The sequence below is a fragment of the Lemur catta genome, chromosome 11 (genome assembly GCF_020740605.2).
Source record: "Lemur catta isolate mLemCat1 chromosome 11, mLemCat1.pri, whole genome shotgun sequence".
Taxonomy (NCBI): domain Eukaryota; kingdom Metazoa; phylum Chordata; class Mammalia; order Primates; family Lemuridae; genus Lemur; species Lemur catta.
Window position 1 is genome coordinate 71,391,605 of NC_059138.1, and position 25,314 is coordinate 71,416,918.

Genomic DNA, 25,314 nt, shown 5'->3' on the forward strand with positions numbered 1-25,314 from the left:
GTTTAAAGCACTGTAATTATCTCAGTTGCTTTGAAGCCAACAAAAGATGGAAAATAAATATTTTAGAAGCACATTCAATGGAGGCATAAGCAACCTCTCCCAACAAACAAAAATAGTGTATATTCACCTGTTCTGAAAAAAACCGGAAGCCCTTGTCCTCACGAATACACTCATATGTTTCTCCAAGAACCGGATTAAACGGCTTGCTCCCCGCTCGGAAGTAGCTAGATGCATACCCTGATATGGCAAAAGCTGCCACATACACCTAAGGACAAGAAGGAAAGAATTTTGTCATTTCTGGGTCACCAAGAAATTTATTTTTCACAAAAACATAAAATAAAACCTCAATTTCTCTCTCTATGGCTTTATTTCAGAAAGCCAACAATTTGTCTTTGGTTTAAAAACAATCAAACCAACAGATTTAAAGTTATAGGTTTAAATACTGTTTGTTTTGGCCCAGAAACAAATTAACCAAACATTTTTTAACTGTCCATTTATTTTGATGCCTAAAAGTTGGGAGATGCTATCAAGATGAGGACACTGATAAAACGGACTATGCTGTTTTTTGAACTGTTAAGCTGATGCCAGTATGTTTACGCCTCACATTATCTGACAATCCTGATATGGTGCCAACGCTTTAGAGGAGGAGCGGGAAAGAATACTTTAAAAAAGCCAAATCTCCCCCCCAATTCAGGGATGATCATCATAAGTTTAGCTATTCACAATTTGATGTTACAGAAACCTAAACTCTCACTGTGACCAAAGAAAATCTGTGAGGGTCAATTTCTAAGCCTGGCAAACAGCCACAGGATACAGTGACTTTAAAATTCTTCTTTTCTAGGGGGGCGGGAGGGGGGTAGAAATATAAAAAAAAGGAAGGAAAACTTTATGTGAACATACAATTAACAAAATCTCTTCACGGCCCTCACTGTGAGGCTGTCAGCATTTTATTAGTTCCCTGCTCAAGGCACCAAAGAGACATATTATCCTTTTTGTCTTTTTTTTTTTTTTTTTGCCATAAAAGTTAAACCTTAGTGCTGATAGCAATCTTTCCTTTCTAATGTTTTCTAATCTTGAGTAGTAAGAATCTCAACATTTCCTCTTCCAGCACATTTCATGAAGTTTCTTATATTGAAGAAGAACTGAGTGCTTTTTGTGAATGTTCGTCAGTCACATAACATCCCTTAATAGCCTTTCGCTAAACTTTTGGTGTTGCCTGACACAGGCCCCAGCTTGCCACCTCACGCCTTAGGAGGCTCCAGAGCAGCTGGGTGGCTCATGAGAATCCGCTCACTACACTCCAGCCAGTCCCACCTGCGACTGCCTATTCTTGAAACCCGGGTATCTGCTCCTCTCTGCTTCTGCATATGTTTGCGACACGCTGTGTGTGGAATGCTGACTCAACCCTGATTTGCCCTCACAACTTAAAATATAACAAAACTGATATGAGAAGCTAGTGTCACTTACGATGCTAGTGGGAGAAGGAAGTGAGGGGCAGGAGAAGGAAGCCCTCTCCTTTTGGGCTGGCGACATGAGGGACAGAGTACAGGACCCACAGCACAGTGGACAAAATCCACGGCGTGAGGCTCCTGCCCAGTTGTGCTGGGGACGTGAAGCCTCTCCTCAAACTTCTGTGGAAGGCGAATTACACCGAACAACCAGCGGAACATCCTAAGGGTCTCTAAATTGCCGCAAGAATGAAACGCCTTTAAGAATACTTTCTGCCTCAAAGTCAATCGTTTCCTTGAAAGAGCTGTCCGCAAATGTTGGCTGTTAACACTTGCCTTGGAAGCTATTTGCCTCTCGTTTTTGTTTCCAGCAAAAATTCTCTGGGGAAAAGTAACAAAGATGATTTTTTAAAAAATACAGCTTGTTTTTCTCTCCTACCCTGATGATCATTAGTATGAAGAAAGACGGTCTCTTTGATGAGGGAGGCCCTGGAGGCTGAGTAGAATGACTATGGGATATCTCTCTCGGCTTGTAGTTCAGATGCCATTCTAATCACTGAAGTAATGGTGTTTTAATGAGGGTAAAGACTGCAGAATGCTTAGAATTTAGAAAAGAATGGCATTGTCTGTCGATGGGAGGGTGTTGGCATGGCTAGGCCGGTGAGGCTGAGGGGGCACTCTAATTCCAATTGAGCCAATCAGTGAATGTCCAGGAGAGACTGCATCCAGGGACACTGATGTCCCAGCTTCCCATATGATGACCTTACTGCTCATTAGGTAACATATGAGGAGGCAAAAAGGGGTACAGACACCCAATTTCCAAGAACAAAGTCAGCCACAGTCAAAAAAAAAGGCTGATTTGCCCCTAGTCTTAACCCTTGGGGACCTTCTGCCCTCCCCATCCCCACAAGACAGAGGAAGGATGACGGACACTTGGTAGCACCTTTGAAAGCCAACAACCTGTGATTGGAGGTGACACTGAGTAAAGGACAGACGGTTGAATTTTTCCACGGTGAGTTTTGGGTTTTTGTTTTTTTAACTTTCTGATATAAAAACCTCCTCTGTGAACTATATTTTCCAAAAACCTAGGAGCTGATGGGACAATTCCAGAAATAAATAAAAACATTCTCAAGGGAAATTTACCCTGGAGGAGAAAAACAGCTCAAGAAATTAAATTCTGTCCACCCGGGGGTAGTAAAAATAAACGGGCAGACAGCCCTAAAGACATGTTTTCCAGCCGGGCATGTCAGAACAATCGGATGGGAGGTTTTTGGAGAAAGAGAAAGCACAGAACCACAGAGCGGAACTACCTCAGGCGAAGGCTGCCACAGAAGCCCCCGCCCTTGTGGCAAATCCCGACACAGCGACTGGCAGAGGAGAACCAGACATCACCCAGAAATGGACCCATGGAAGAAGCAATCGAAAGGAAACCAGAGGGGAGGAGAGCTGCCTCTCGGCTCTGCCCGTGTGGGCTCTGATGGGCCCCCGTGAACGGCCTGTGGCTCAGGGACAGAGGCTGGACAGTGACGTTGGAAGGTCGATTTCTCACCATCCTCTCCAGGGGGTTTGCAGTGTGCGCGGCCTTGTCCAGAAGCTCGCTGTACTCCAGCTCCTCGCAGAGCCTCTGCAGCGTGTTCAGGGGCTCATTCAGCTCCACCGGCATGGCCACCTTGGACAGGTCCTTCCCGATGTTGTTCCTCAGGATGTTCCACAGGCTGATGTTGCTGGTGTTGGGGCAGGGTGCCGGCAAGCACGTTCTTCGCTTGGACTTCGCGAACCCACCACTTTCGAGAACAGGCCCTGCATGAAAAAGAGACCTGGGTGTGTCTACAGAGCTTTTTATTTTACTCCATTATTTTTTAAAAAAATCTACAAATAAAACCTTACCTAGCAAATACTCAATTTTGCTATTACACTCAGTTATCCAGCATATGACTGGAAGTCAGAACATAAGCAAGAGAATTCTGAGCAGTTAAATACCATAAATCACATGCACTAAAATTACGTGGACTTCAGTCACAGAGAGGCCCTCAAGGTCCTACTCAAAAGCTAGTTCCTGGTAACTCATATACGCTTAGAATAAAACTGGAAATTAGATTTCTATGCCTATAGCAGGTTACTGTGTATAAAAACTTATAAACTAAGCTTTAAGAAAATCCCTTCAAAATCTGATAAAAACAGTTATATTTCTTACAGGAATATTATATAGGAAATAATAGTCATTCATTATTCCACCACCCCCAAATCATAGCCACTTATATTTTAGAATATCTTCATTTAGTATTTTCTCCATCAATATAGTTCACACTGTACGTATTTTTCATGTTCTACTTATTCAGATAAGAGTATTTTTCCATGTTATTTAATATGCTCGTAAATCATTTTTAATGACTGTAAAAATATTCCATGTTGTAGATATGCCATAATTTATTGAATCATTCATCTACTGTTAGACTTTTAGATTTGTTTCAATGTTTTGTTATGATGCAAAAAAACAAAGCCAACAAACAAAAAACCAGTAGTGAGTATTCATATGCTTAGATATTGGCCTGTATCTCTCATTATTTTCTTAGGATACAAAGAAGTAGGATTACTATGTCAACAACTATGAATGTTTTTAGACTTTCAATTCATATGATCTGACTGCTCTTCAAAAAAGCTGTACTGATTTTCCCATTTGGGGTAACAGATGTGAGTGTCCGTCCTCTGAGGCATTTCCTGGCTTCTCATTGTTCATTTTACATTTTTATCACATTGTTAGGTGGGCAGTGTTGTCTCCTTATTTTAACTTCCGAAATTTTAAAAATTTCTAGTATGGCCTGGAGTGCTTCCTTCTTTGGAATCTTTCTTCTTTGCTGAATTGTCTGCTTTCCTATTTATGTATTAAAACCATAACTTTTTGTTTTCATATTTGTTTTACAATTTAATCCCCATTTGGCATTTACCTTTAAATTTGGTCCATGGAATTTTTTTTTTTTTAAGACAGAGTCTTGCTCTGTTACTTGGGCTAGAGTGCTATGGCATCAGCCCAGCTCACAGCAACCTCAAACTCCTGGGCCCAAGCAATCCTCCTGTCTCAGCCTCCTGAGTAGCTAGTACTATGGACATGCACCACCATGCCCAGTTAATTTTTTCTATATATTTTTAGTTGTCTGGCTAATTTCTTTCTATTTTTAGTAGAGATGGGGTCTCGCTCTTGCTCAGAGCTGGTCTCGAACTCCTGACCTCGAGTGATCCTCCCGTCTCGGCCTTCCAGAGTGCTAGGATTACAGGCTTGAGCCACTGTGCCCAGCCCCATGGAATTTTTTAATGAATGAAACACACACATTTTAGGGATATAAATCTATCAGTCTTTTCCTTTGTTTCATGTTCTGACATTCCTTTCCCATCCCAAATGTGCCTATTTTCAAATGAAATCTTTTGCATTACATCAACATATTTTATTGGTATGTATTCATTAGCATAAATATTTAACATTTACTCATTATAAAATCACTCTGAAAAGAGAGATAGCTTTGATGAATAGAATAATATGAAAATGGAGTCACACTATGCAATTTCATGTTAATCTAAGCATCCAATTAATTTTTGAATTTGGTCTAATTGCTTAATATGGGCAAAATCTGACACAGGTAAGTAGTTGCAAATGATAGTCATTTTAAAAAAACACTTTCCATGTAGTCTCAAAATATTTTCTTTCATTACACTAATCTAAATTTTGAAAGAATGCTATTCTACCACCAATACTACTAATGGCTAACACACATCTTGCTTTTGCTTGTCTTCTAAGTATTTTGCATGAATTAGTCACATTTATTCTTTTTAACTACCTCTTGAAGCAAACAATATTATTATCCCCATTTTACAGATGAAGAATATGAGGCACAGAGAAGTAACTTGTCCTAGATCACACAGCCAGTGAATGGCAGAGCTGGGGTTAACTGAGGAAGTCTAGTCCCTGAATCCATATTCTTAACCACTTAACTTCCTCATAGCCCCAAGTGAAGTAATAGATTCTAATATGCACCTAGTGATATTATGGGGAAGAAATTAATAGGAAACACTCTAAATACCTCACACTTACTATAAGCTCAGAGAAATTCTAGAATAACAGTGTATCAAGACCTTGATCCAATCCCATTTCCTACTGTAGGCAAAATGGTGCTTTGGGACATAAAGATAATTTCTACATCCCATCTTTTCAGTCTAGTATTGATGTTTAGAAATATGATGCCCCTCCTCAGAGAATTTCTGTGAAGAACTGGAGGACACACATTTCCAGTATTCAAATACAGACAAAGAAGAAGGCTGGGTTTTGTCCAGTGCTTGTTCAAGCTAAGGCAACCTCGGTTAGCCAGCAAAACAGCTGTAGAATAAGACAGAACCAGCCCTAACCTCCTATAAGCTTCTCCTGGCTGCTGTCAACTCAGCACAGTCAGTCTTAGTTCTGCATCATGCCCTCTCTTTTCAACTTTGACCTCTGAACCCTCCATTCACTCTGGGCTCCCCTTGGCTCTCTGTCTATGGCCTCAAAGTTGGAAGACTTAAGCATCTGTCATTCTTCCTCATCAACAGTGGGAGCGCCAGTTTAGCGTGTATACTCTTTGCCAAGTAAGTATTGCTCCTTCATTTTTCTTTCCACTTGCCTCCTTTTTTTTTCTAGAAAAACAGGTAGCACATGAACTTGCTCCTGTACTTTTGGCCTTCTCCACCGAATGCATTGGTTCTTAGATTTTTCCACCAAGAAGTTCATCTCCCCAGAAACATTTCAAACAGAATACACAGCATGATGACCATATTACGTCTAGCAGGTATGATGCTGAAAGGATGCTATTTCAGAGCATGGTAAAATTACCTGCTTTTTTCCCCTATATTGTAGTCCCCCAAAAGGCAGCTCTTTAGCATTCAAAGAACAATTCATCATAGTTCACATATACTCACTAAGCTGGGAAACACTGAAATATCAAAAAGGTACCTGACATGGTACGTGTCCTCCATGTAGATATGAAAATAGGTGGTGGTTTAAGTATCCAACGCATGGTGCAAAAAACCCAGAGACCCCAGGGCACAATGAGTACCAAGACTGGGAGTATTTGATGCTACAAAGACCCATGCAGAGAACTGTCCAGTTGGGCAGATTCTTTTCAAGAGCACCTTCCTAAACAGACTTCACTCTTCACCCTGCTCACTGACGTTCTAAATTAGAACTGTCTAGGGGCTAGCCAGATACTCCAGGTACCCTACAGTTCGAACTAGCACTATGAAATACCTTTCCTGCCCATCATTTTCCCTCTTGGGATCAACCACTAATAAAGGGACATCTTAGGATAACTTGAGGGGTCCCTACTTCTAGGAGGTAGTAGTTTGTTACTTTAAAATTTCTTATCTTGAAGAATCTGAAGCTAAATTACCTCTTAGACAAGACCTTTCATTATATAAGCCCTATCAAATTCCTAAATTATAAAAACCCTGAGATACCTAAGGTAAAAATCTATATTCTAATATATCTGCAGAGAGACCAAAAGGGATATCTGTTGCATTATTTTTTAATATTTACATGATAATTGGTATATCTTTATAAAATAAAAATTTGCATGAGCAAATTTATTTGAATGAATACATCTTTCACATGTGGGTGCTGTCTCTTCACCTGGCTTATAAAACCCTGTGGGTACAGATCGTGTCTTAATTTCCTTGTGTAGTACTAGCTATAGGTCTCTGCTTGCAGCAGGTACTCTATACAGGAGACCCTTGAACAACACGGGTTTGAACTGCGTGGGTCCATTCATACTCAGATTTTCTTCCACTCTGCCACCTCCAAGAGAGCAAGACCTACCCCTCCTCTTCCTCCTCAGCCTATGCGACACGAAGACAACAAGGATGACCTTTATGATGATCCGCTTCTGCTTAATGAATACTAAGTAGATTTTCTCTTCCTTATGATTTTATTAATAACATTTTTTCTCTAGCTTACTTTATTGTAAGAATACAGTATATAATACATATACAAAATATGTGCTAATCAACTATTTATGTTATTGGTAAGGCTTCCGGTCAACAGTAGGCTATTAGTAGTTAAGTCTTTGGGGAGTCAAAATTTATATGTGAATTCTTGACAGCAAGAGGTGTTGGTGCCTTAACCCCCACATTGTTTAAGGGTCAACTATATATGCTTAATAGTATGCTGTGAAAATCCAAACTTTTCAGAGGTCAAATAATGTAAATCTTACCCAGGGTCTGTCTCTCATTATCTAAATCATTACTGAGGTTGTCTAAAGAAAGATTATCACTTATGTCGCTGACATAGGAATCATCATCAGAAATCTACAGGAAAGAAGAAATAATATACAACAGCATAAGAGGAAACAAAAGGCAGATTTTCAAAAGACCCTTATTCCTAACGATCAAACATTTTGAGTGCCACATTACAAATCTATAGAAATACTTTTGGATGCTATTTTCATAGAGGTCCATACACCAATCTGCCTAGGAAGTTTTCACAGCAAATACCTATTATTAAAATCCTTATAAATTCTTGATTAGTTCTTGCAAGGAAAACAGCAAGTAAACTCAAGATTTTTGTTATTATAAAAATTCTTATTAATTCAGACTGCATTTTTAGAATTTGTTAGTGTTTGAGTAGAAGGAGGTACAATTTGTCTTTGAACTATTTGTGAAAAAAAAGACTCTTCTATGGGAATTAATACATAAACAAGATTACTACTTACTTCTATATTAAGGGGTAAAATTGTTAGCATACACATACAGCAATGTTAACTATGATACCTGCCTATTTAGGAAAGTATAATTTTTATGTATTAAGTTAAAACAAATTATATAGTATAAATTAATATAGGTCAAATTCTATGACAAAATACATAGAATGCTAATTTTTTTCTCTGTACTAGAAATATTATATCATTAAATAGGTAGAAGTCAAAATTATTAACTTGTACTTGAAAAGAAGTGAAACAAATCAATTAACAGAAACAAGAAAATAATCAACAGCCTCTACTTTTACAACTTTTTTCTTCTAACATATTGTATCACTTTGTACTTTTTGGGTGTGACTTATGAGAGGACTGTCAGAATATAATGATGGAAAGAGGCCGTTGAGTTTAGTGTTTCTAAATACGGACGTTTACTGAACAGGTTAACAAAGAAAGAAACAAAAGAGATTTCTGAGGCACCTAACTGAAAACAGTGCTCAAACCTCATTTTCTGAAGAGCTTGGAGATAACAGAACTTCCTGAGCGTCAAAAAACTCTGACAGGGAGTCAGTGATGGAGAGTCTACTCTCGTTGGAAAGTTGATGAACTAGAGCTCGATTTTCATCTCTGGAGTTTTCCTGTTTGAAGAACAAAAACAAAAACAAAAATGCATATACTTTGGAACAGTCTCAAGAGAAGCAAAATAAACAAATGATTTAGTTGCATAATACACGAGGTCACAGGCCCATGCAAACAAGCAACAGGTCAGCTCCAACACTGAGGAGAAATATGCCTCACGCAAAACAAAAAGAAACATGAAGTTCTCCCCACATGGACACCTCACTTACAGGCACCATTACTACCGTTCATACACATGCAACAAATCACAAAACAAAAAATGACCGTCCAGGTCACTCTTTGTTCCGTTTAAAGGGGGAAAAATTCCAGTGCTCTCTGAATCATATCCTCTTATTCTCTACCACTGCTGGATGTTTCTTTTCATCCTAAAATTTGCTCTGAATTGCACCAAAGGCATGTCCTTGCATGCCTGGATCAGAGGAACATAGCTTTCTTCTGCCCCCGTGCTCTCTCAGAGGCCAATATGCTGCTTTTGAGCCATCCCTTGACAAATAGTGTGTTTCAGTCCAGAAGTGCCCCTGGTGGCAGATCATTCATTATTTATGGATGAATGCCATAAATTCTCTTTGTCTGCCTCCCTCCACCCACAATGGCTCTTCAAGGGAAGGAAATCCTCACTCCTCTCTCTAAGCCTCCATATAAACAGCACAACAGAATGTCACTATTTTCTCATCTGGCATGGCCCCTCCATTCTCCACTCCACTGGGTCTCAACTTTCCCTCTGGGAAGGGGCTAAATACTTTGGGAGTGTATTTTCTATTCTGTTTGTAAGTGAAAATTCAATCAACTCAATAAATTGAGCAAACGATTTGTAGAGTCCTGAGCTGACCATGGAGGGAGACAACAATGAGTGAGATAAGGTTTTCTGGCCAGAATGAGTGGTGTGGAGAATACACCCAACACACATCAGACCTGGACTGTGGAATAGAGAAAGTGCTGCAGAAACAGAGAGGAAGGTGAGATGGATTGATTAGGGGGCTTTGGTATGGACAGTGCTTCACAGAGGTGACACCTGAAGAAAAACAACAGATTCAGGACAAGATGATTCGATTCGTTTGAAACAGAGTAGATTGTTCCCCTGACTTTCCCAACTGCTCACATTTTTCACTGGGCTGGTAAAGGAGTTGCTTCTCTATTATGTATCCGATAACTGAGTCCCAGAATAATTTGGGGGACAAAGGTTAAGGCAGATTATGGTTCACTAAGAAATTTTATTGGTTCAGGATATACTCCCCAGTCTCATAAACATTTTATAGCCAAGCAAGGGATACTATGCCAAGAGAACCACAGATTTTCATAATTAATCAATCAACGGCAAGTGGTCCTTTTATGAAGTGTTTACCTCAGGAACACACTGAAATATATATCCCTTTCCTAAATCAGTCATCTGCCCAAGGTATTAAAGATCCTACCCATGTTAACACTCATGCAGCCTTCTGAAAAGCAAGCTTCTTCTCTATCCTAACCAAGAGATCACTTTAGAATCTAAAAGTGTCACAACTGTCATCTTCAAAGAAAAGGCCTCTTTTCTCAAAGGAGCCAGGCACAAAGCTATTGATTTGGAAGACACCATAGAGAATAGCCCCTTTAATGCTCACTTAAACAATGGAACCGTCCTGTGTCTTTGGTGTGCTCCTGCCACATAAGATGCTCATGATTTATTTACTTGTCCTACTCATTAATTTATTATGAGTCACTGCTGCTCTCTCTCTAGCTTTCTCCTAGATGGATGGGTCGGACGGATTTCCCAGCTAACAAACACAGAAAATAACACTCCCCAGCACAGTGCCTTGAACAACTCAGAACCTCATTTATTAAAATATTAGCCTAGTGTCAGCTCAATTCAATAATTTCCGCTCATGTTCAAAATGCATGAGTGATTGTTTATTGTTTACATTGCAAAAAGTTAAATAAGCAGAGACAAGGGAGGGAAGAGAATGCTCATAATCCAATCATGCTAAAACAACCACGTTAATAAGCATTTTGACATTTCTTTCTAATCCTTTTTATACATGTAGTTTGGCTTTGTTTTGAAATAATTGTAATCATACTATTTACATAGATATGTAATTTTATAAGCTTCTCCCAAACAATACCAAAATAAATTTTTTCAAAATTAAAATGTGTTCTGAGGATAAAAGTAATCTGTTCAAAATAAAAAATACTGAAAATATAAATAAAATATTTATTACTTCAAGTCCCATCGCCTAGATGTAGTTCCTATTAACCTGTTGGTGTATTTTTTTTTTTGCATTAAAATATTTGTGTATAGATTTTAATTTGAAAGATTGGGATCAAACTGTACCTAGTCTATATATCATCTGCTATGTTCACTTAACATTGTATTGTGAATATTCTCCCAGACCGCTAAAATTCTTTAAGATGATGAACTTTAATTGATAGTACATGTCTGTATGATAGGGTTACAATTCCCTTTACTGGAAATTAAGGGAGTTTCCAAATCTGCAAAGATGGTGTGAGCATGTTTGTAAATATGTCTTCACTTTATCTCATTATTTCTTAGAATTAATATTCAAAAGTAGAATTACTAAAAACATTTAAGGCAAAATATATATTTCTTAATCACATCAACAAGTAATAACCCCTATTTTTTCTACATTTCCATATTAAAGACACTGAATGCCATAATTTATAAAAATGTTTGTGCTAATCTAATTATTTTCATTTTCATTAGGCTGAGCATTTTTTCTTTTTAAAAAGCAAGCTGCAGAGATGTTAGTATCGGGAGAGGCTGGAGGGTACCTCGGACCTTCCTCTGTATGTCTTTGTACTTTCCTAAGAATGTGTATTGTGAAATAAAAAGTAAAAAACAAATGAACAAAAAACCCCAAAACAATCCGTATTTGGGTTTTTTTGTTTGGTTGGTTTTTTTTTTTTTTTTTTTTTTTGGTGAGTTATGTTCTTTTTCCATTTCCTTACTGAGGTCTTAAGTTACTTGATATTATTTGTTTATTGTTTACATATTAAAACATTATAATTGATTTAGCATTATCTAAGTCTGTCATTTTCACTGAAAATATTTTTCACAGTTTATTATTTGCCTTCTAATTTTCTTATATACCCTATTTTTTCCCTAAAAAAATGTAGTCAAATCTAGTCAACATTTCTTTTGCAATTTTTTCTATTGTTCCCCCAATCCTCCCTACTCTAGCAGTTTGATAAATATTTAAATCAATATTTTTCAGTTTGAATTTTTATATTTAACTTAAATTCACTGGTGATTCACTTTAGCATGAAATGGAAAGATTTAAACTTCTTTCTAAATTGCTTTAAGTTGCATCAACCTAATTTATTGAATAAACCATCTCTTTCCCACTGGTTTTTGACGCCTTTTCCACCCATAGACTTATTTCTGGCTTGGTATATCTATCCTCACTATATAGCAGTGTGATGCTATTGAGAAAACAAGTATTTTGGTCTCACTGATGTTAAATCTCAGCTCTGTCTCTTACAAGCTGTGTGTCTGAGGGAAGTTACTTAACCTCTCTGGGCTTCAGTTTCCTTGTCTCTAAAATGAAACTACCACCACCTACCTCATGGAGTAATGGTTGGGATTCTGTGAGATAATGCATTCAAATGCATGTGGGACATAGTAAAGAGGTAGGCACTTAAAAGAAGTTCCCTTCTCTTTCAGATTTTTCTTTAAAGTTCTGCCTTTCTTAGTCTCTTAAATGGGCTTTAGATGTAGTAGGATGTTACCTCCAAAAGTCATTTGGCTTTTCATTTGGAATCTAAAATAACATAAGATAATCTAAGAACTAACAACCTGGTCGTATTAAATCTTCATATTCAGGAATATAAAACTGGAGGACTTTCTGACAGCAAAGCAGGGATTTTTGAATTCAAGTAGCCAGGTCCAATACCAAAGACGAGTAATTTGTGCAACTAAAGAAAAGCTAACAGAGTAAGTGAAGAAAGTGAGAGGTCCTAAAAACAGAGCACCTTGGGCTGACCCCACTGTCAGGGACTGTCATGCCCCTATAGAGTATTGGCCGTGCCTGGGAACCACCTAAAATAAACCGGAGTCAAGTTTTCAGTCTGGGAGGCCATTTCCACATACGCTCCTACTTATTTCCTGAATACAACAATAGCTTTTCCCTTGTTGGGAAAGTTAGCCTGAGTCATTCAGTGAAAGAAAGAATAAACTATGGGAAACAAAATCTCTCAGAGAGGAAATAGATAAATGAGACAAATGTATCATTGATTGGAGACTCAAGAAGTCTTAGAAGGTGTGAGTTTGAGGATATTACTGCCACTCCTCAAGGACAGCTTTTATGCTTTTTAAAGCATTTATGCTCTCAGGTATATCATTTTCAAGATCAGTTAAAAAATATGCATTTCACATATATAGTTTAAATATATGCATTTTAAAAGAGTTGTAATTTTGGTTTCCTTTCCAAAACGCAAATAGTCCCAAGTATACATACTGAGCATAAAGTCATAAAAGCATAAATGAAGTTTACCTATTTAATTTGTTAAATAGATAAACGTAATTTATGTAAAAATACTACTTAAAAAGTAAGTACCGTTGGGAAACATGCACAAAACTCTGGAGAATGCCATGGTGCTTTGCAGCAAACCACCCTCAATGATGGATGGTCATGACCATGACTGGGCTCTGCTTCTAGCAAATATGCAGATTCAAAAAAGGACCCACCCAGGCCTAAAATTAAGGCCACCATAAGTAATGTGTAGGTGCTCAATCCTGCAAGTGACAGTTTACATCTGCACTAAAATAACTGAAAAGTAATCTCTTGGGGTAGTGCATCTGTAGAGAAATTTCACACCCAACCACTGTCATGTGACGTGGAAGTAATAAGAGGCTTGGGGGCCTCTGCAGAGAGAGGGCGACTCTCATCGGATGAGATGGTCCCATCCACTTGTGGCATAGTCTGGACTTCTAAGGGGCCTCACAGTCTATGTACTGACTGACTTCAGACTCAACTCTCCTCGTCACCCCACACAACAGCCTCCCAAGGAGGGAAAGGACTGTGCGAAGGTTTGTTTTCTTTGAAGACAGGAAAAGAAGGAAGAAGGATTATGATTAAACATGACAAACTTCTTTTAAAAATGTATATAAACACACACCCCTTGTCTATTACCTTCCTTAGTTTTTATTTTAAATGTACTCAGTCTCATAAATTTATTAATAAAAAATTTAGCACATCTGAGGCAGGCATATACATATAAAATATAACTAAAAACGTTTTTACCTTCACTAACTCTTTCCTACTTATTTTTTTGAGTAAATCCACTTGTCTTTTTTCTGAAATTTCTTATTTTAAACACATTCAGAGACAATTTTGGATAAATATCCCATGCCTTCAGAAAAGACCTTTTTATGGACCAAGATACTTCAACTGTAATGCAATATTTTTTCCCCTCAAAGTGTACAGCTGTGTTCTATAAAATTAAAAAAAAAGAAACATAGGAAGGGGGAAAAGAGACAGCTGAAAAGAAAGGGTAGAGTGGTTCTTACAGAGGGAGCAAAGGATGAAGGCAAGGAACAGGGACACTGCAGGTCGGAGAAATATAGGTTTCTTCAGGAATTAACAGGAGAAAATGTGTGTTTCTCTATAGCTCCCACTCCAGTAACATCTAGTGAAACGGGTGATACTTAGGAGGGAAATGGGCTGAAGAAATGCAAAAGGAAGAAGAGTTCTGGGGTGAAAGCAGTTTACAAGTACAGTTAGCAGCACACTCTCGAGACAGCTTCTGCGACCCCAGCCCCTGTGGCCGCCGTGGCCAGCACCCAGGGGAGGAGATGTGCACACCACTCATGAGGGTGAAGCAGGGAGGCCGTGCAACTGGACAGAGGGTGTCATGGGAGGGGGGTGACGGTCAAGGAGATGTTACCAGACAAGAAACCTACCCACCTCTGCCAGATTGTCCCCCGACTTGGCGACAGCGGGGGTGTCGAGGAGCAGAGACTCGGCATGGATTCTGCGTAAGCGTTCTTTAAGATCTGTGTTTTGTGCTAGGGCCTGGAACATGTTAAAAATAGTGGGGCTCCGTTAATAAATGGATGTCTCAGAAAAGCACAGCAGTGGGCCCAGCAGGAAAGATCTCTAAGAGCCTGATAAACCTCTCAGCGATGGAGCCCTGAGAGGGTACTTTCTGGACTTTTTCCTTGAATGTTCTCCCAACGGGACACTGGTTCTGAGATGCCTGGGAGACAGCAAATAGGAAACTCTGGAAATGATGCTCCCTCTCTAGTCTCATTTCCAGACAGGGAAAGAGGGTTAGTGAGGGCAACAGAGAGGGAAGTCACAGACACGTCGGTGACTAGGGTTTTAGCCTAGGGTTTCCACGGCATCTCCGCCTTCTTCCCAGCTGTCTGTAGTCTCTTTGGCCAACTCCCTTCTCCCTTCAAGGAAGAGGGAGTCCCAGCTTCTCTCGCCCTCGAAAAAGATGCTGCTCCCGGCCCCTTACATCTGAGCATCTTTCAATGTTATTATCACACCCACTGAATAAGATTTTAGGAAATGTGCTGAGAAGCAGGACTTTGTCAAAGATTAATTTTACTCTTTTCAAATATAGGTATTGATTATTTTATTCATTCTTCAGGATTAAGGCAATTTATTAAAAAAAATAAATAAACAAACCTCACTTACCTGCATAAGGGCTTAAGGCCCATGGCCCTGGGAATGGGTTAATGTGAGAAGTGAACAAATATGAGACCACCCAGACCTCTTTTCTATTCCCCTGGGCAGGTCCCATTCCCTATCTCGCCCTCTCGGTTAGGAGGGAACTGGCTCAAAGGTAAAGGAAAATGTTTCCTTCATGCTAATATTCCTGTGCATTTCAGACCACCTGCTCTCCAATGGTCTCTCTGTGGAAGGGGACAAATTCTCTGGACGAATTCTCCCCAGACGCTCCCACGATCAGCTCCACGGTGCTTGCACACAAATCCAGCCCGTCTGTCTGTCTTCCTGCCTCTCTTCCAAGAAGCTCTGAGCTGTCCCCATCCATCAGGGCCAGCAGGGCCGACCTCCTGAGAGCATAGAAGGACGTGGTGCTGCCTAATCCACCGGCTGGATCTCTCATAGGGATTCTGGCTTTATTTTTCAGTAGCCACAGCGTGTATGGGTTATTTAAAAATCCTTGAAGACCATTTAAGAAACATTGCACTAGAACTAGGATCGCTCAACCACACGTGACAGTCTCTCTGGAGCACTCACTTTATTCTGGCCAATATGTTGCTGGGACGGTGGCTAGAATCTTAGTAAAGCCTGAAAATGTGTTAACTCAGGAGCTCCTAATTCCCTTGCAAGCCACAGGCAGAAGAAAGAAACTTACCGAGACTGCACAGACAGCACCAACATATCCATTCTGATAGCTCTGATGGGATTCTAAAAATTGTATCTTTAAAACTCATGCATCCAAGCCAAAAAAGGAAAGAAAAGATCATTCCGTTTTATCTGAAGTTTCCAAAATCACCAACATGGGTGAGAGTACAAATTCCTTAGTGAAGGTGAGCACAACCTTGGCCTAGGACAGCACAGCAAATGGGTCTCAGTGGCCGTACAGGGAAATTAACAAGAGGCGGCCAGACTTCCAGCAGGGGGAGGGCAGGGAGAGCAAGGCCACGGGGAGACGGACTTTCAGGAGCCCATCAGAGATACCTTCTAAATGCACTAAAAGCCAACCTAGAAATGCTTTGTACCATTAAAAAACTTAAAAAAAGGAAAAGAAAGAACCACTTTGCTCCTCTCACACCAGTGTGTGGCCAGCCGTCCACTACAATCCAAAAGTGGGTGTTTCTATCTCTGACTTTAAGATGACATCAAGACTCTTCTTTACACATGGGCTAGGCCAACGTTATTTTTAATCTCTCTCAAAGACAGCGTACTTGGAATGGTCCACAAGTGAATATTCCTTAAATATGCTACAACTATGTGTGCTACTGGTGAAAGATTTTATCATTAACATTACACCAAGAACATTACTTTTCTCAGCAACATGATGAATAGAAAATAAGAATGGACACTTCCTAGTTCTTTCAATGACCACGCTGGCTTCTGGCAACAAGATCCTAAAATTCGCCATCTCCCTTACCTGACCTGAAACAGAAAATTCAGTATTGCTTCAGGTGGGGATTTCCTATGTGCACATACTCTTTCTCTTTTTCAAGTAGGAATTTCAAAGCAAAAAGAGCAAGTAAGTATGCTATTTCAAAAGTTTTCTAGCCTCTTGACAAACATAGGGTGGAAAGCCAGACAACTTGAGCTACTCAAATAGGGTTAGGACACAGCACTTCACGGAGCCCAGCTATTCTGAGGAATAAACTGAAACTGATAAAAAAGAGGAAGGAGTGACAGAATGGCATACTGAAAAACATTTGAGGCGTTGAGAGTGATTTTTCTGTCATTAGGAAGGCACAATGACTGCCTGACAGACACTCCTGTATGACTCATCTCTTTGTGCCTCGGGGTTGGGGGGAGCTAAACGTTTTGTACCATCTAACCAAATAAAAGAACTCGCATGTCTTTGAAAGAGCAGTAAATAGGATCAGTGCTTTGCAATAGAGAAGATAAGAGTGTGAATTGGAAATTTTGCTCTGCCACCTGTCATTTGGAAAAATCAGTCTAAGCTAGCAGTATCTTGGGGCCACAAAACCTCCTTCAAACTGTCAGATTCTGTAAGCTTTATCAAACAAGTGTCTGTAAGACACACACATACAAACATACAAAGTTTTAGAGACACAGAAAAGTTAACATAAATCGGAGGAAACCAAACTTAAAGAATCTAACATTTAGGAAAATATCAGCTACTAAGATTTGAGGTAGGCCAAGTGTTGGTATTTCAAATAAGCAGATCTGATAAAGGTTAGAATATAATTTGAATAATTTGTTTGGTTTTCTCTTGAATTTTCAACACAGACCATGACAATGATGAATTTTCAACACAACCATGGAAGTAAAAGATACAAAAAAATTCATGAGCCTGGACACATTTTCAGGCATTTCTGTGACACAGACATGTAACTTACGGATGACAGGGCATGCTTCAGACCAATGACCTGAGCAGAAGGGGAGGAGGAGGTATCCTGCTCCATCAGCTGCCTCAGTTTCTCTCTCTCCGTTGACATGATATTAAAAGCTGACCTTAAAGTGAAGTAAACTACAAAGATATAATCATTACAAAAAGGAATAAAGGAAGAAGCATAATTAAAAATGAAATACAGAAAAATTAATGTCTTATAAACAAATTTAGAAAAGTAATAGCCCCAAATATATTGAGTGAAGCAAATGTACACAATACCTTGACTGTTAAAACACACTGGCAAAGTACAAGACCAAGAGTGTACCCTAAGGTAAACTGAGGACTCTGGGTGATGATGGCACGTCAATGTAGGTACATAGATTGTAACAGATGCACCACCCTGGTGTGGGATGCTGACAGTGCGACAGGCTGTGCATGGGGGCAGGGAGTTTATGGGAAGTCTCTGTACTTTCTGCTCAATTTTGCTGTGGACCTAAACTGCTCAAAAAAATAAATTCTATTAAAATTAACACACATACACACACATTTGCCAACTCTAAGGTTTGGTGTTTCAAATAAGCAGATCTGATGAAAGGTTAGAATAAAATTTGAATAATTTATAATTTGAATATTCAAATATATAATTTGAATGTGATTTGAATAATTTATCCACTATAACATCTCATGAGTTTATGACTTATCATCAAGATATTTTGACACTTAGACTGTGTTTCTGGATGTTCAACCATCAGCTTTTAGTTTTGTTTGTATCCCCAAAGACTGGAAATGATTAAGAACAAAGCGTATTGGTTATCAGGGAGAAAATGCAGCAGAAAAACTAGCCAGCACCTTCCCAGGTGATCAAAATTCATTATAAGTGAAAGGCAGGCGGACTGTGTGCCTCTGGGTATGATACCCAGAAAAAGACACATCATCTTTGTTGTATGTCAGCCAGGGATCAGTAATCTGAATTTGATCATGAGGAAACATCAGACAACTCCAAAATGAACAATATTCTGTTTTAATTGGGCTGTAGTCCTCAAAAGTATCAATTTTACAAAAGAGAAAGAAAGGCTAAGGAACTGTCATGCTAAAGAGGCATGACAATGAAATGCAATGATGATCATGGACCAGATCCTGTATTCAAGGGGAAAAATGGTATAAAAGGACATTATTGGGATAATTGACATTTGAATATGGAAGGTAGAATAGATAAAAATATTAATAGTTTCAATGCTACATTTCCTGAATATAATAACTATACTGTGGTTAGGTAACAGAATATCCCTATTTCTGTATACTAAAGTATGAAGCCATAAAGAACGACATGATGTATGAATTCTACTCTCAAATGTTGCAGAAAAATGAAAGCATGTGAGTGTGTGAGTGTGTGTATGTGTGTGTAAATGGAGATAAAATAAATGTGGCAAAATATTAAAAATGGTGTGTCTGGGAAAAGGGCATATGGGAGTTCTTTGTATTATTCTTGCCACTTTTCTGTAAGTTTGAAATTATTTCAGAATAAGGTGTAGCCTCCCTTCTTCCTTCCAGTTGCAAGACCCAGCAGCCCCCACCCCTAGTCCTGGCATTTGGCTTCTCTGTTCACTTTAGTGAGCATTCGATACAAGGAGAGCTTACCACTGTTGGGCCTCCAATGCCTCAATTGAAGTTTTAAAAACCATTAATATATACAGCAAAACACTCATCAGGTTTTGAGCACACAGTGTACAAGTTACCTCCTAGGGATGAGGAAACTGTCATCTACATTATTGATCATGGATATCACATGTGAATATTATCTTTCCAATCTCCTTTATTGTATTTTGCTTGAGAAGGGCAGGAAGAAGGAAGAGACTGAGATATTTGTCTTCTCAAATGACCTGGCATATTATTAAATTCCACAGCATTGCATTTTTAGAGGTACTGTTATTCAAGAGTGGCCTATTTAGTAGCACAGAAACTAAATAGGCATTATTGACTTACTTCCTCCATTCAATAGCAAGGACAACTGAACCTATCATCACTGATCTTGTCTGGGGTTATGGCATCTAGTGATGGACTTAGAGCAGCTTCACAAAGTCATAGAACAATAAGCAATCTCTTTACACACACGCACACACACACATACATTATGGTGCCGTTTCTGCCAACAGAAGAAAGGTCGATTGGCACTAATTTTCTAACAATGCCTATAAAACATACTTAGCTCCCTGATTTTAACAATGCAACTAACCTAAATAACGGGCAGCATAAGAGTGACCAACAGTTTGGGCTCCACCATCAGCCCTGGATTCTTTCCTGCTCCACGACCTTGCACAAGTATATCATGTGCCTGAACCCCAGTTTCCTCATTTGTAAATGGAGATAATAACAGCATTTACTCTATAAGATTGTATGAGGATTAAATAAGATAATGCAGGTAAAGCACTTAACCCCATGCACGGTTTGTAATAAATAAGAAATATTACTGCAATAATAATAGTGATGATGATGACGATGAAAGAGACACATGAGGATGAAAATGATGATGGCTGCAGTCTTTTGAAATATGGGTAGCAGTTCCAGGAGGATGCTTTAGTCTCTTGCCAGGACAATGCCTGTAAATCTGCACACAGGGTAGAGGGATTGGCCAGAATCTATTGAGCCACAGACGAGCAGGCTCGGGAGGAGAGCACTAAGCCACACAGGTACTCACTGTGTTTTGTGTCCTATTATTAATAGATAGGGATTCCTCCCTCCACACACACACAGGGTGCCCAAGGCCATCTCTGTGGGTCCCTGGAGAACTACCTCTTCATGTCATGTTTATTGCTCAAAATAAAATAAACGTGGCACTCAGCTGGCTGCCACATTCCCAAATCAATTCCTCTGGCTCCCAGATGACCCGCAGGTAGGCAAGGCTTTCCACCAAACGAGAAGATTCCTATTTAAATTTTAAAAATTGGCAGACTATACACTATTTGTATATTCAAAATGTATAGCTGACGAGATTGTGGGGGTGCATAATATAAGCAGAAGGAAACGCAGAGTCATTTTATTTCATTGTAAGGTGTAAAATGCTCCCTAAATCACCTGACAAAAGGGGTTTGGAAGACCAGATCTCCACGCCATAAATTTCTTAAATGACTACTAAGGCCCACTCAGAGGACATTAAAGCAGTCATTCACAGTCACCTAATGATCCAGCACACACAGCAGCAATTAACAGGCTGCTTATGGCAGACACATTAATGTCAATTGTTAAAGACACAGACTGAAAAAGTCAGGAACATGCTCTGTGACAAGAATGGTTTCTTACTTATTTCTAAGATGATTCTAAGTTTATTTGAGACAAATAAAAAGCTTAAAAAAAATAGAAGATCCAAATGAGTGTATCATATCTGTGGATACCTGATGATAAAAAAAGACACATAGAAAGTCTTATCTGCCCAGAGCTACAGAGAACCTCAAGGGTCACCAAAGCCACCCACCCCACGGCACAACCAACCCCTCCCCAGCTCTAGCTTCCTTGCCAAATGCTCCTTCAGCCCATGCTTGTCTGGGCACTCACTTTCTCCTAAAGCGGCACAGTCTGCCCTGGGACTTAGACAGTCCTCCCTGTTCTAAGATAACATTTGTCTCCGTGTCCCCTCCTTGTTAAGCAGGAGCACTTCCTCTTTCGTGGGGCATTCAAATGTGGGGAGGCAATTATGGCATCTCTGGTTACTCATCGCCTTCCCAGATGTCATTAGCTATTTCTCAGACCCCCGGCTGGACTAAGAGAGTGGACACAGGTTGAACTTGTAACTCTCAGAAACCTTAAGTTGTATCCACAGAATGGAACACAGTAAGCCTCATACAGTTGACTTTTGGTGGTCACTACCTTTCATTTCTACAGGCTTCCATGCTGTTCTTTCAGGTCGGATGATGAGACTATCATAGATGGGCTGTTTGGATAGTGAACACTGGCACTGAACGATAATGGTACTCAATGTGTCCAAGCTCTGCTTCTTAATATGCTCCTTCTTTAGTGGTTTTCGGCATCAGGACAGAGTAAGATCTTGGAGGCATGTAGTTATGAATGGCATGGGCACTGCCCCTACAGAAGCCGTGTGGTACAGGGGAAACAAACCCTGTCACAAGGCAAGCCTGAACTTAAATCCTCCCTCTGCCACTCAGCTGCCATTCCAATTTTGGACAAATCCCGTTTCCACATCCGTATCTGTGGATAATGTCCACATCTCAGGAGTGCTTTAAAGAATGAGAAAACATGAAATCAAAGAGCACCCAACGCACAGGGGGAACACTTTCCTTTCCTTCTTCTTAATGGAAACCACATTTTAGGTAAATTTTCTTTAAAATGTTAAAATTCCTAAAATATCTGGGATAAGTTAATCTTCTGTAATCTGCTTCCTCTGTTTCAAACCTCACAAGATGTCCATGGTTTTAAAATATTTTCTAATACTTATTTCATCCAAATTGATTTAGACACATTAGGTACTTTTTACTAAATGGTCCTACTTATTTACTGATAATTTAACTGCTTGACACACTTCTGCTGAATTCTAATTTAGGAATAGATAATCTGCTTATCTTTAAGTCATAAATATCTTTTAGCTTTTAATTTATGAAAGAGGTATCATTGTAACATACTTGGCTTTTTGTTCAATGTTTTCATGAACACAAAATGATTCAGAAAATGACCCCTCAACAGTTACCACTCGATGTAGGGAAAGAACCCAGGAACAAAAGAGGAAGTTAATATAGTTTAATTTTGTTCTTCTTTTAGCTATTACATTTCTAAGTTAGGAAAAGCATCCCCTAAACCTCATTTGTTTCCCTCTGAGGCAGAACATGAATATTCACCTCCACTAGGAGCACCTGGCCCTACTCCTGGCTTTCCCACCCCTAATCTGTTCACCAAGTTTGGTCATTTCTGTTTCTGCTGCTAACAGAAAACTCTCTCATGAAACCTTCTTATAACAATATAGATTCTTTCTATTCAGGGTAAAACAATTAATCATAGAAGATAATTATAGAATTTGAGAGTCAAAGAGTCGGGACAACTACTTTAGGACGTTTAACAGATGAGGCAACTGAGGACCAGAGAGGTTAACCCGTGAAGTCCAAGTCCCACAGCCAGTCAGTAATAGAGGTGGCCTACTCAGCCAGTATAGAGGGTTAGCGCCAAAAAAGACTTGCTATCAAGTTTCTTTGCTGCAGGACTTCTCAGTGCCTTTACTATTTAATGTTTCTTGTGTAAATTCAAAGGGTATTATAGTTAGCAGTGTTTTCCAAACATTTTCAATCATGAAATTCTGGTTTTGTTTTTTTAAAACATTTTATGGGTAAAGTGTTCCATAAAATACATTTTGGGAAATATAAAAGCTAATATATGCAACAAAAACTACTTAAGACTTTTAGATTTTAACATACTTCATTGTCTGTTTGCTTATATGTGTGTCAACATACACACAAAGCCAGAAACATGAGTTAGTGAGAACTAGTTCAATGACATGCCATAAAAATCAAATTCATAGTCTATAATATATAACAAGAACTTTTAAAACTAGGATGGGTATATATTCTGGCCTACCATTTGATCTACAGAACCGGGAGAATTCACATGCATTTAACAAGTTGAAGGTCACACAGACTACGTTACATCAGTGGAACTCTTGCTTTTAGTTCAGCTGCTTTGGAATTATACTCCACAGAACAGTGACACAGTCAAGAAGGTACAACAGACATTGCCAGTAACAAACCAGGCTTACACAGGAAGAAAGGTCAAGTTGCTTCAAGTCTGGATGTATGGAAGTGAGAAAGCATGCGAGGTCACAGGCTTAGGGCAAACCCGTGAGGCCCCTGAATTATCCAGCCTGTGTAAAAGAGACTCCCTGAATGAGGAAAAGGAAGATCTTTCTGTCTACGCAAGTGTACTTTAAAACCACAGGAATGAAACAAAGCTCGTTAGGCTGCCTGTGGAATGCGCTGTGAGTAATTCCGCTGGGCTCAGGCTGTTGTTGAATAAGCACACCTGGCCCTTTCTCCACTACAAACCTTGGCCTAGTCTAGGTACCTGGTGGCTCTGCAGCCAGCAGGTTTTTACAAAGCCCAAAAGACGAAACATCTGGCTGGGGCCCATTATGGGTTTTCAACAAGGTGGAAGCCTCTGCAGGAGGACTGGATCAATGGCCCCACTGAATAGGGCAGCCTCTTCAATGTAGGCAAAATTCAGAGCATTTCCTTTTTGCAGGGAGGCGTTATCTTCTCGTTTTTAAAAAGACAGTTCCTGTTATTAAAAAATAATGGTATTTTATAGAAATCTCCTCCCACAAAACCTAAAATGCCCTAATTAAAACGGATTCTTTTAATACTAGAGAATGCCCAGGGGAGTGTCTGAAGAGCTTTTAAAGGGTGGGCCAGGTAACTCTTCCCATTTTACATATGGATTGTTCAACAGCAGAGCAACACACTGACAAAATTCTAACGGTAACTAGGACAAGAGTTTCAGGTAGCAATCTGCAAAAAGGATGAAATGGTTTCCTCATAATGAACTTTATAACTAACATGTTTTATATTTGTAGGGAAAGGGAAGAGACAGCCGAAGGAAGCTGTAATGTGAAGACAGAAAAATATGGGTCTGGGAGGCACGAGAGCGAACATCTCCTCTCCTCCCACTTCAAGCACTGTTCTCCCCCTGAACATTTTTAAATCTATTTTTTCTTTAAGAAAAATAATCACTTATGAAAATTGAAAGAAGATAATAAGTACTTATAACTCCAGCCTCCATCGCTGAAACATTAGTGTATATCCTTCCAGACTTTTTAGTACACCTATATATGCCAGAAATATATTTCCTTTTTCCAAAAAAAATGGGATCACACCTATACATTGTTTTGTAACCTTCTATTTTTACTCAATGATATGTTGTGGACATCTTCCTATGTCTATAAATAACATCCCTGGCCACCTCATCTGTCAGGGCAGTGAAACACCAGGTAAGGAATGAGGAGTCTGGGGCCAAGCAGGTTAGGGTTCAAGTCTCAGGTTGGCTGTTTTGTAGCCATGTGGCCCTCTGAAGTTCTTTAGCATCACTAAGCCCTAAGGTTTCTCATCTGTACAACAGATATCACAATAATACCTACTCCACAATAATTAAATGAAACAATGCATGTAAAGTACTTAGCAAATACCTGACATGATAGTTAATGTGCTCAATCTAAGGTAGCTATTATTATTATTATGACTGAGTATTCTAATTATATTGCATTTTTTAAAAAATCCAATCCCCTATTATTGGGCTTTTAGTTTATTTCTAATTTTTAAAAACTTTTTACTTTGAAATTGCTCTAGTTTACAGGAAGTTGCAAAAACAGCATAGAGAAGTCCCACGTGCCCTGCATGCAGTGTCTCCCAGTGGTCACATCTTACACAATTATGCTACAATATAAAAACCAGGAAATTGACATTAGTATAATCTACAGATCTTATTCAGATTTCTACAGGCACTAATTTGTTTATATGTGTGTG

The 25,314-nt window shown here is 39.2% G+C and overlaps 1 protein-coding gene across 5 annotated transcripts in view; it reads right to left on the bottom strand.

The window, feature by feature from the left end:
- OSBPL3 (oxysterol binding protein like 3) overlaps window positions 1–25,314 on the bottom strand; it is a 169,036-nt gene that overhangs the window by 32,116 nt on the left and 111,606 nt on the right. For 3 of the 5 annotated variants that reach the window (XM_045565542.1, XM_045565544.1, XM_045565541.1), the window contains 6 exons: window positions 17,811–17,941; window positions 14,695–14,802; window positions 8,662–8,796; window positions 7,679–7,772; window positions 2,998–3,248; window positions 128–265 (listed from right to left, as the gene is read on the bottom strand). In XM_045565542.1, the coding sequence (XP_045421498.1) occupies window positions 128–265; window positions 2,998–3,248; window positions 7,679–7,772; window positions 8,662–8,796; window positions 14,695–14,802; window positions 17,811–17,941 (857 nt within the window). The remainder of the gene's footprint in view (window positions 1–127; window positions 266–2,997; window positions 3,249–7,678; window positions 7,773–8,661; window positions 8,797–14,694; window positions 14,803–17,810; window positions 17,942–25,314) is intronic. The other 2 variants (XM_045565546.1, XM_045565545.1) reach the window with 1 other exon arrangement.